At 40.4% G+C, this 12630-nt stretch overlaps 1 protein-coding gene and 1 long non-coding RNA gene across 2 annotated transcripts in view; one reads left to right on the top strand and one right to left on the bottom strand.

The window, feature by feature from the left end:
• Nucleotides 1-12630, top strand: part of LOC124804624 — a 55922-nt gene that overhangs the window by 21575 nt on the left and 21717 nt on the right. Inside the window, exon 2 of the long non-coding RNA XR_007017356.1 lies at nucleotides 4481-4664. This is a non-coding gene — a long non-coding RNA (uncharacterized LOC124804624). The remainder of the gene's footprint in view (nucleotides 1-4480; nucleotides 4665-12630) is intronic.
• LOC124804622 (DNA repair and recombination protein RAD54-like) overlaps nucleotides 10738-12630 on the bottom strand; it is a 40389-nt gene continuing 38496 nt past the window's right edge. The window contains exon 4 of the mRNA XM_047264828.1: nucleotides 10738-11295. Coding sequence (XP_047120784.1) covers nucleotides 10923-11295 — 373 coding nt within the window. The 3' untranslated portion in view covers nucleotides 10738-10922. The remainder of the gene's footprint in view (nucleotides 11296-12630) is intronic.

Here is a 12630-nt window from a genome sequence, read left to right as displayed (position 1 = left end):
AATAATTTGAACAGACATTGTCATTACTTGATCTAACACATGGCCTATTTGTGTTACACTTATTGCACTGTTAAGTTGATGCATTGTTGTTACTTGAAATAGTACATAATTCTTCTCTGAAAATTGGTCGTGTACTGACTGCCTCGGGACCAAAAATCCGTCCTTTACATATCCTCCCAATAATAGGCACTGAAACTATACATTGTTCAATGTTTAAGTTACACAAATTACAATTAAAACATAACTCATTCAATTAACTGAATACATTAAAAAATTCTTTCCTTTTAACAGTTCCTTCTACCACAAAGATTAGGCCAAATTATTTGTTTAAATAATGAAATTAACAGATATAGTTATCCAAATAATACTTTTGACAAACCTGTAATTATTTTGGAATTAATTACGAGCCGGCTTTGCTAATATGTTTTTGAATAGAGCCAAATAAATACTTTAAGAATCCTAACAGTTCTTCTTCCAATGTTTATAATTATTACAAAATTTATATTTGTTTACAAGTCAACAATAGAATCTAAGTCACAAAACAATTACTGATTTCAACCCCAGAACAAAAGATATTAACTAGGAATAGTCAAAATAAATTAGGAAATTAATTACATACACAAAACTAAGCACAAAATTAGACCTGGTGCTATATTCCTTAAGACTGAGGGCCAACCTTTCTCTTTTCTGGAAATGCAGATTATACTCACACATGTTAATGGTAATTAGGCAAAGGTGAAAATAAAATGTATTGAAGGAGCCAGATGGCAAAACATTGTCTTCTTCTCCTTCAAAAAATTTTTAAATCTTACTTCGTCACAAGCTCCATAATGTGCTTTTTTCCAAACTTAAATCCTCATTGATATTGACACCTAAGATTTTTTTAGTTTCCACCCTATTTATTATTTCCTTGCCATGTGTTACACTTATCATTGGTATAGTATTCCTAGATGTGCAGAACTGAACATATCGCATCTTTTTAAAACCGAGGACAAGACTACTCACAGAAAATTAATCATTGATACTTTATCTACTTTATTTACCATTTCTTCTGTTTTTGTGTGTGCACATGGATGTATTACAATACTGGTGTCATCTCTAAAGAGAACTAATTCTGCTTGTTGTATTTTGGACAGAGCATTGTTTACATGTATGAAGAACATAAGTGGACCTAAGACTGAGCCTTATGGAACTCCATACATGATTTCTCCACAGTCAGAATTGTGTCCCCAGACTATATTGCTTACTAATTACAACTTTATGCAGTATTTTGGTTAAATTTGACATTATCCATTGGTTGCTTTTGCCATCAGTCCCACAAAACTTTAATTTATCTAGGGGGATAGTGTGATTCACACAGTCAAATGCCTTAGATAGATAACAGAAAATACCAACTGGAGCTATTTTATTATTTAATGCTTGTAAAATCTGATGAGTGAACATGTAAATGGCATTCTGAGTGAGCAACCCTTCTGAAACCCTAACTGTGTTTTGCTGATGATATTATTGTTGCTAAAGTGAGACACTATTCTAGAATACATCACCTGTGAATACCTGTGCATAGCTTCTTGATTCTGATAGTTCATTCCAGCTCCATTGTCTTCTTCTCCTTCAAACAATTTTTAAATCTGTCAGTCATCATACGCGTTATTACTTGAGCAATGGAAAGAAGGATTGAACTCTTCAGACTGCTGAGGATAGGTGTAAACATCTCTGAGAAAGTCTGCTAAGAAAGTTTCAAGAACCGGCTTTTAATGGTGATTCTACGAATATATTAAACCCCCCTATGTATCGCTTCCTTAGGGATCATGAGGACAAGATCAGAGTAATTACAGCAAACACAGATGAATTCTTCCTGTGCTCCATATGGGAATGTAACAGGAAGAAACCCTAATAACTGGTACAATGGGACGTACCCTCTGCCACGCACTTCATGGTGGTTTGCAGAGTGTGGATGTAGATGTACACCCTTTCTGAACACTGTTAGGTCCTTGGTGTAAACTTTAACTGAACTTATCTCCAGCTTTACCCAGTTTTCAGTGTCTCTAATGATATCTGCTTCAGTGCTTTCTATGAGAGCTTGGAGTTCTGGTTCTTTCCCAACACAGCTATGACAATTTATAATATGAATGTTTGCTAGTTCTATCCAGGACCCATGTTTGACCTGCATTTTTGCACTTCCCCAACCCTCTAACCAAAAAAATCACCCAGTCCACTTGACAGCACCCGCTATCCATGTAGCTATCTCCTACGTGTAAAGGACACCTGGGGACCTGATTAGAGATTAGATTAGGTTAGTACTTGTTCCGTAGATCATGAATACGACACTTCGTAATGATGTGGAACATGTCAGATTAATAAAAGGTGCCTGTACAAGATATTACATTAGACAAAATATTACATGACACTCAATATTAATTTTTTTTTTTTTTTTTTTTTGGAGGTTGGGAAATTACCCACTTACTATATCCAAAATTTCATCTAATGAGTAGGAGTTGCCACTAAGAAATTCTTTTAATTTCCTTTTAAATGCTATATGGCTATCTGTCAGACTTTTGATGCTATTAGGTAAGTGACCAAAGACTTTTGTGACAGCATAATTTACCCCCTTCTGAGCCAAAGTTAGATTTAACCTTGAGTAATGAAGATCATCCTTTCTCCTAGTGTTGTAGCCATGTACACTGCTATTACTTTTGAATTCGTTCGGATTGTTAATAACAAATTTCATAAGTGAATATATATATTGTGAGGCTACAGTGATGATTTCTAGCTCTTTAAATAAGTGTCTGCAGGATGATCTTGGATGAGCTCCAGCAATTACTCTGATTACACGCTTTTGTGCAATGAACACTCTTTTACTCAATGATGAGTTACCCCAGAATATGATGCCATACGAAAGCAGAGACTGAAAATAGGTGTGGTAAGCTAATTTACTCAGATGTATATCGCCAAAATTTGCAATAACCCTAATAGCAAAAGTATCTGAACTCAAATGTTTCAGCACATCCTCAGTGTGGTTTTTCAAGTTCAACCCCTCATCAATGCATACACCTAGAAATTTTGAATATCCTACCTTAGCTACCGATTTCTGATCGAAGTCTATATTTATTAATGGGGTCATTCCATTTACTGTGTGGAACTGTATATACTGTGTTTTGTCAAAGTTTAATGAGAGCCCATTTGCAGAGAACCGCTTAATGATTTTCTGAAAGACATCATTTACAATTTCACCAGTTAATTCTTGTCTGTCGGGTGTGATAGCTATACTTGTATCATCGGGAAAAAGTACCAGCTTTGCATCTTTGTGAACATAGAATGGCAATGTCATTAATATATATTAAGAACAGCAGCGGACCCAAGACCGAACCTTGCGGCACCCCATTCTTGATTGTCCCCCAGTTTGAGAAATCACCAGTTTTTTGCATATTATGTGAACTGTTTATTTCAACTTTCTGCACTCTTCCAGTTAGGTATGATTTAAACCATTTGAGCACTGTCCCATTCATACCACACTACTTGAGCTTATCTAGAAGTATTCCATGATTTACACAATCAAAAGCCTTTGATACATCACAAAAAATCCAACAGGTGACTTAGAGCATTTACTATTTCATTAGTGAAAGTATATATAGCATTGTCTGTTGAAAAACCCTTCTGGAAACCAAACTGACATTTTGTTAAAACTTTATTTTTACAAAGGTGTGAAGCTACTCTACAATACATTAGTTTTTCAAGAATTTTGGATAAGACAGTCAGAAGAGAGATTGGGCAGTAGTTGTTGACATCAGACGTATCCCCTTTTTTATGCAGTGGTATAGCAATGGCATACTTCAGACTATCTGGGAAAATACCCTGCTTCAGATAGCGTGTGGAGATGGTTGCATACTGTTCTGAAGCATCATTGCCCTCCCAATTGTGTACAAAAGGAAGCATGCTTTTTCTTGCAGTTCCTCCAAGTCATGCATGTGTAGATTGTAGGTCTCCACTACAAAACGGATTTTCAATGTTTTGTGTTTCATGCTGGTCAACAAAGGTTTGAATGTGGTCACTGAGTAAATCAAAAACAAAGCCAGTCAAGAAGTGGATGCTTTGGTGCATATCATTTTCATTGTTATGGAACTAGATTATTAATGATCATTCCAAGTGGGCCAATCAATAATAACAGAAACTACTGCAAATATTAATTTCTAAAAAAAGTTGTATGAAAGCAGGAAGTTTAGAGTAGTCATACGATGAGCTTTACTGTGATGGGTTGTGAATGATATTTTAAGTACACTGAATTAAAAACCTGCAGTGAAGCACCATATGTATTGCACATAGTTTCTACTTTATCATCTGAAGTGTATGGTCTGGTATATTTTTCATGACAAAATTCATTATCTGGTGACAAAACTTAAGCCTGCTGTACAAACAAGAAGTAAGTTGAAGCTAGTTTGCGGTAGTTGAAGATAAGCGTTATCTGTGTTTTTTGTTTTGTTAGTGTTTCAGAATCCTGAATTGGAGTCCCTGGATTTGGCACAAAGTCTGAGTTGTAGCTACAATGTGATGTGCTTTGTAGCACAATTCATAATTCTATCCAAGTGGTGTACAGAAAGTCATTGCCTTCTTTACACCTGCTTGATCTCCATGTATCAGAAATTCACAACTGCCTTTTCAATGCTCAGGTAAAGAGAAAACCAATGGTGAGTTCCCATAACAAAACTAATGTGTGAAATCATTTTAACTGATTAGACTAGGCTCTTGGCAAAACAAGAGCATTTTTTATTGTTGCCGTTTCAGAGTTGCTCTTCATAATTTCTGCTGTATTATGAAACAATTAAGCTATAGCCTCCAGAGAGATGAGGAATATTGTGTTGTCAGCAGAAATGCGCAGAAACAACAGAACTGGCCAGTCAGGACAGCCTAGTGACTTTGAACATGAACATGTCACGGGTGTCACCCGAGTAACATTTCCATCTGGAATATTTCAACCCTTTCAAAGCTGCCCAGGTGACTTTTCGTGGTGTGATTGTGAAGTGGAAATGTGAAGGAACAACCACACCTAAACCAAGACTACAGTTAAAAACTGTTAGTTCAATCATATTCCCATCACTAAGCATGTACTTCCTTTGGAACTGGAGTTATAAGGGGTAGTCAAATGAAAATGACACAGAAGAGAAAAAAAGTAAGTAAACTGTTAATTATTTCAAAAGTTATCACCATAATTATCAATACATATATCCTATTGGGAGACAAGACAGACAATGCCTATGAAACCACGGTTTTAACCAGGTGAACACATCTTTGTCCAAAGCAAATCAAAGGCCATGAATGTCTTTCTTCAGGGCTCCAAAAATATGGGAAGAGATCGAGACTGTATGGAGGATGCGTAATGGCTTCTCAGTGAAACTTCTGCAGTGTATTTGAAACAATGTTGGCAACATGTGGGCATGTGTTATCATGCAACAGAATGATGTTGACTGTCAACATTCTTGAGTGTTTGGACTTGATGGTGCACTTCAGTTTTTGCAGTGTGGACACATACTGCTTTGTGTCAATTGCGGCACTGTGTTCGGGAAAGTTAATGGGCGCGAGCACTCACAGTCAAAGAAATAGGTCGTTGTGACTTTCCTGAAGCTGGCGTGCTGTTGTTTCAATTATGCTGCAAAGGTTTTGCTGGCAAGCCCTTACACATCCTCCATATACTCTGGATCTCTTTCCATGTGATTTGCGTATTTCTAAGCCCTGAAGAACAAAATTTGAGGCAATCAGTTTGCTTCAGAGGAAGAGGTCCACATCTGGGTACAATCATGGTTCCATGACAGACAAAAACATTTTTCCATGAAGGCAGTCACTGTCTTGTTTGACAGTGGGATTGATGTATTAACAGTTACAGCAGTTACTTTTGGAATAATAAACAGTTTACTTATTTTTTCTATCGGTCTTCCTTTCATTTGACTGCCCTTTATTTTATATTCTTGAAGTCTGGGGGTTTTTCCACTGCCCCAAACATCTTGCATACCAGATGGAATAGTTTTGTCGTGGCTCACACTTACAAGGGTATCAGTTGTTCTAAGGAGGCCATGTTTCAGCTTACTTCTCGCAGTATCACATCTCCCATCTCATATTCATCTATGTCCTCTTCCCTTTGTGTACTATTGCCGAGAGAGAGAGAGAGAGAGAGAGAGAGAGAGAGAGAGAGAGAGAGAGTGTGCAAAGCATTTTGTTATCACTTATGTTTGTGAAAGTTTAATGCATTAATGAACCAATGGGTACAATAGTTTTTGTGAAAATACATAATCATATTTCAATATATCCTCTCTTCCCGTTATCCACCAGGCCTCAATCTCCGCTAATTTCAAGTTGCCGCCACTCATACCTCACCTGTCATTCAACAACATCTTTGCCTCTGCACTTCTGCCTCAACTGACATCTCTGCCCAAACTCTTTATCTTTAAATATGTCTGCTTGTGTCTGTATATGTGTGGATGGATATGTGTGGATGGATATGTGTGTGTGTGTGTGTGTGTGTGTGTGTGTGTGTGACTGTATACCCGTCCTTTTTTCCTCCTAAGGTAAGTCTTTCCGCTCCCAGGATTGGAATGACTCCTTACCCTCTCCCTTAAAACCCATTTCCTTTTGTCTTTCCCTCTCCTTCCCTCTTTCCTGATGAGGCAACAGTTTGTTGCGAAAGCTTGAATATTGTGTGTATGTTTGTGTGTCTGTCAACCTGCCAGCACTTTCATTTGGTAAGTCACATCATCTTTGTTTTTAGATATATTTTTCCTACGTGGAATGTTTCCCTCTATTATAACCATATCATTAATTTGAACCCAACAATTACGTTTGTTATTATCGCTGTTGCATTTCGAAATCTTTCCTGTCGTCTTATTTTCTCTTTATTTTCTCTCTCTGTTTTTACCAGTAGTCTCACTTTGTATTCACCTTCCCCTTTTTACCGTAATACAATTTTATCCCGCCTATATATACTCAATAATACGTAACCCACTTCCAAACCATAACCAAAAAAATTTTTATTTTCCGCTTTCAACACTACCGCTGCTATAAAATCCACCGTTTCTAGTTCAATAACAGCTGCTTTCACGCATTAAACAACCATTTCGGCTAGTTCTAATAACTTTCACTTTATTTCCACTTTCGTTTTTGGCACATCACTGATCATTTTTAGCTGCTCCCCACAGGTTTTAACGTCATTATTTCTTCGTCAGACAATTGTTAGCCCCATTTTCGTAATCTTTCACCAGAACACCACTCCTTTTAATACATTTACACGTTTTTTCGAAATTTTCCCGAATTTCTCCGTCCTTTAACGTGATTTAGCGGCAACACAACCACCTAACCTTCATGCACATCGCTGTCTACCAACCCGAGTTCACCACAGGATCAACTTAACCAACACTTTTTCGCCTTTTTTCATACCAGATCTCCAGTTACTTTCTAGTTCACCCTTATCTCTCCCTATATATTTTTATCTTTCATTTTCATTTCAACCTCATGTTACACTTTCCACCTTCTAATACCATGTCACCCTCACAACACCCCCACAACGACCCCATTAAGTTTTATTTACATTCCCTCTGCAAACATGCCTTCACCCTAGCCAGATTACGCTCGCATATTTTATTTTCTCAGGCTTGTCTGACATTTGGCATAACCCCCAAAGGCCTCACACTTAAAGTTCCCATCTCTAGCTGCAACCCTTCTTTCCATCAGTCCCTATACCAGTTCCAAACTGAACAATCCATTGCCCTCACCCACCTAATCCTTCACATACACATCAACTCAGCCAATGAACACACCCGTCAACTCCTATCCTTAATAAAAGTCCTCAATCTTTCCTCTCCCACATCCACACCGGCTATTCAGAGCATCCTCCTACAGGCCAACCGCAAATTAGAACAACATGCCACCCTTCACCTCAAAAAACTATCCAATCTCCTGGTTTCCCACCTCCGGAAAGGCAACTCACTCACCCTTCAAAATTTTTCCAGCAAACCTCAACCACCTCTCATTGCACACAAACCCAGTCTCTCCCATCTACTCAGTCTCCCACTTCCAGCTCCACTCCCTCCAAAACCTCAAAATTCCAATCAACACAATCTGGCACCACAACACCTTAATTCAGTAGTTAACCTTTCCTCCAAACCTCTCTCCCAATCCGAAACCTCTGTCCTATCCAAAGGCCTCACCTTCAGCCCCACTCCCAGATTCAACCAAACAGCCCTCGTCAAAGATTTACTGTCCTACACTCGTACTCTCTGCTGGAAGTATCACTTTGCCACGAAGAAAAATGATCCTAATCCTACCCCTAATGATCCAACTCCCCAAGACACTATCCAAATTGAACCCAGCCTGGAACAGTTCCGTCCTCTGTCACAGCGAGACCCACCTCCTCTTCCTCAAAATCACCCTCTCCAAACCTTCCAGGAATTTCTGACTTCCAGCCTTGCCTCTCAATCCTTTTTAAAAAACCTTAATCCTACTCCCAACATCACCACTGCTGAAGCCCAGGCTATCCGTGATCTGAAGGCTGCCCGGTCCATCGTCATTCTTCCGGCGGACAAGGGTTGTACGACCGTGGTACTTGATCATCGGGAGTATGTGGCTGAGGGACTGCGTCAGCTTTCGGACAACACCACATACAAAGTTTGCCAAGGTAATCCCATTCCTGATGTCCAGGCGGAGCTTCAAGGAATCCTCAGAACCTTAGGCCCCCTACAAAACCTTTCACCTGAATCCATCAACCTCCTGACCCCACCGACACCCCGCACCCCTACCTTCTACCTTCTTCCTAAAATTCACAAACCCAATCATCCCGGCCGCCCCATTGTAGCTGGTTACCAAGCCCCCACAGAACGTATCTCTGCCAGCGTAGATCAACACCTTCAACCCATTACGTGCAGTCTCCCATCCTTCATCAAAGACACCAATTACTTTCTCAAACGCCTGGAATCCTTACCCAATCCGTTACCCCCAGAAACCATTCTTGTAACCATTGATGCCACTTCCTTATACACAAATATCCCGCACGTCCAGGGCCTCGCTGCGATGGAGCACTTCCTTTCACGCCGATCACCTGCCACCCTACCTAAAACCTCTTTCCTCATTACCTTAGCCAGCTTCATCCTGACCCACAACTTCTTCACTTTTGAAGGCCAGACATACCAACAATTAAAGGGAACAGCCATGGGTACCAGGATGGCCCCTTCGTACGCCAATCTATTCATGGGTCGCTTAGAGGAAGCCTTCTTGGTTACCCAGGCCTGCCAACCCAAAGTTTGGTACAGATTTATTGATGACATCTTCATGATCTGGACTCACAGTGAAGAAGGACTCCAGAATTTCCTCTCCAACCTCAACTCCTTTGGTTCCATCAGATTCACCTGGTCCTACTCCAAATCCCATGCCACTTTCCTTGATGTTGACCTCCACCTCTCCAATGGCCAGCTTCACACGTCCATCCACATCAAACTCACCAACAAGCAACAGTACCTCCATTACGACAGCTGCCACCCATTCCACATCAAACGGTCCCTTCCCTACAGCCTAGGTCTTCGTGGCAAACGAATCTGCTCCAGTCCTGAATCCCTGAAGCATTACACCAACAACCTGACAACAGCTTTCGCATCCCGCAACTGCCCTCCCGACCTGGTACAGAAGCAAATAACCAGAGCCATTTCCTCATCCTCTCAAACCCAGAACCTCCCACAGAAGAACCACAAAAGTGCCCCACTTGTGACAGGATACTTTCCGGGACTGGATCAGATTCTGACTGTGGCTCTCCAGCAGGGATACGACTTCCTCAAATCCTGCCCTGAAATGAGATCCATCCTTCATGAAATCCTCCCCACTCCACCAAGAGTGTCTTTCTGCCGTCCACCTAACCTTCGTAACCTCTTAGTTCATCTCTATGAAATCCCCAAACCACCTTCCCTACCCTCTGGCTCCTACCCTTGTAACCGCCCCCGGTGTAAAACCTGTCCCATGCACCCTCCCACCACCACCTACTCCAGTCCTGTAACCCGAAAGGTGTGCACGATCAAAGGCAGAGCCACGTGTGAAAGCACCCACGTGATCTACCAACTGACCTGCCTACACTGTGACGCATTCTATGTGGGAATGACCAGCAACAAACTGTCCATTCGCATGAATGGACACAGGCAGACAGTGTTTGTTGGTAATGAGGATCACCCTGTGGCTAAACATGCCTTGGTGCAAGGCCAGCACATCTTGGCACAGTGTTACACCGTCCGGGTTATCTGGATACTTCCCACTAACACCAACCTATCCGAACTCCGGAGATGGGAACTTGCTCTTCAATACATCCTCTCTTCCTGTTATCCACCAGGCCTCAATCTCCGCTAATTTCAAGTTGCCGCCACTCATACCTCACCTGTCATTCAACAACATCTTTGCCTCGACTGACATCTCTGCCCAAACTCTTTGTCTTTAAATATGTCTGCTTGTGTCTGTGAGTGTATACCCGTCCTTTTTTCCCCCTAAGGTAAGTCTTTCCGCTCCCGGGATTGGAATGAATCCTTACCCTCTCCCTTAAAACCCACTTCCTTTCGTCTTTCCCTCTCCTTCCCTCTTTCCTGATGAGGCAACAGTTTGTTGCGAAAGCTTGAATTTTGTGTGTATGTTTGTGTTTGTTTGTGTGTCTGTCGACCTGTAGCACTTTCATTTGGTAAGTCACATCATCTTTGTTTTTAGATATAATCATATTTATTTCTTTATATAGAAACCATACACTCTGTAGAGGGGTGTGCTGCTTCTCATGCACCAGCACTCTCAACATAAAGAAGTAATAAATATATTTGCACAGAACATTTTAAACTAGTTGGGGTGAAAACAAATAAAGACATCTAACATATAATGCAGACTTCACATGGTTTCTGTAGAGATTAAAAGAATACTGAAAATCAAGGAACAGCTTTTTGCTCATGTGAGCGATGATGAAAAACAAATGACACACCGGCATCCCAACATTGTTTGAGGACAGTGTCAACAAGAGTGCGCTTCTCAGCACAGTGATTCCATTGTGAAAGATCTGATGTGCAGTCTGTGCCCTCTGGTGGAGGCCGCACTTGAATACGATTGACACAGCGTGTGCACTTAAATTTATCATGGGTGTCACTGAGTGTTCCATTTTCAAGTCGGAAAAGATCACGCAGGTCCGAAAGACTGAAGTGCCTGGCCACATCCTCTTCATTGTCCACAACACAGGAGCTCAGAGCTTTCTTATGAGCTTGGCGCTGGAATATTTTCTCCTCTATAGTACCTGTGCACAAGAGCCTGAAATACAATAATTCAGCAGGTTTTAGAGACAGTGCTTTATTTTCATGATCTAGATTATTGTTAACAGGGAGATAGAGATTTTCTTTAAAAAAAAAAAATAGTTAAGAATGTAGGTGGCCACAATTTACAATGGATTTAATAAAGAAAGAGTGCACAAAAATCTAAATTTCAAATCTATTGACCTACCTGGGTGTTGGCAACATTGACTCTGGGAAAATCCTTTAGATTTTAAAGCACTATTAAATTGTCTGATTGATGATTAAAAAACTGCTCTGGAAGGGTTAGCATATATGTATTTATGTTAATGAATTGTCAAACAGTGGTGATATACAGCACTCCAAGGACAACAAACCAAAGTAGTCGAGTATAACCTAATCTTGGTGTCTCCTATGGTGGCAATCAAATCACATACAGGAAACATCTCTCGTTGAAACAGTTAGCCGATTCAAGAACATTTCAAAGTTTACTGACAGGAATGGAAAGTGTGAACACCTTGACCGAACACTACCATACTGACACTACAATATTTACATTTCTTGCATAAACGAACATTTTTCAATTCATGTCACATATCTCTCCCTCTCTCTACAATTTACTATCTGCTATATCTCCCACAAGGAGACTCTTGATAAGCAATAGTACAGCACAGGTAAACAAAAACAAGGGCTTATTACAGCCACAGTAGAGAGATTTAATAACAAAGGAAAACTGTTCTCAATAAAAAATAAGGCATAAGCCTGGAACACACAGTGAATAAAGTAGTGGGACATGAAGACTATGCCACTGATAATCCCTAAAAACGGAGTTTGAGCATTTGGCGTAGTTGGCCGACAGGTATGTCTCGGAATTTTGCTGGAAAGTCTTAGCTCCCACTGTGGTGGCTTCTGACCAGGCCCTGACTGATGGGCTCCGGTGGAGTGAACTGCTGATGTGGTGGCTTGCGCTGCCCAATATAGCCGGGGTGCATAGTAATTCATGCCGATCCAGTTCCTCATACAACATGACAGGGGAAATAAGCCCCTGGCATGGAGGACCTCTGGTAGTGCTTGTTCTGCCATCTGTCTTCCTTGTTGTGGTCAATGCAGTCCAGGGAGGCAACGCCTTGTACAGATGGAAAACTTAGATTCTTCAGTGTCTGAGGGTTGCTGGTCCCTTTAGGCACACGACAGGTATGTGGCACTATTTTTTGTATGTTCATTACTTTTTTGAGTTTTAGAGTCATTTCTACTTATTCTTTCATTGTCTTGAGAGAGGAAAAAATGATGACATATAACTTTATGACTGACCTTAAGTCACAAGTCATCACTGACTAATACTCATATCATTGTTTTC

Source organism: Schistocerca piceifrons, chromosome 7, assembly GCF_021461385.2.
Source record: "Schistocerca piceifrons isolate TAMUIC-IGC-003096 chromosome 7, iqSchPice1.1, whole genome shotgun sequence".
Taxonomy (NCBI): Eukaryota; Metazoa; Arthropoda; class Insecta; order Orthoptera; family Acrididae; genus Schistocerca; species Schistocerca piceifrons.
The sequence above is the reverse complement of the archived record's forward strand: the minus strand, read 5'-3'. Positions and strand labels throughout refer to the sequence as shown.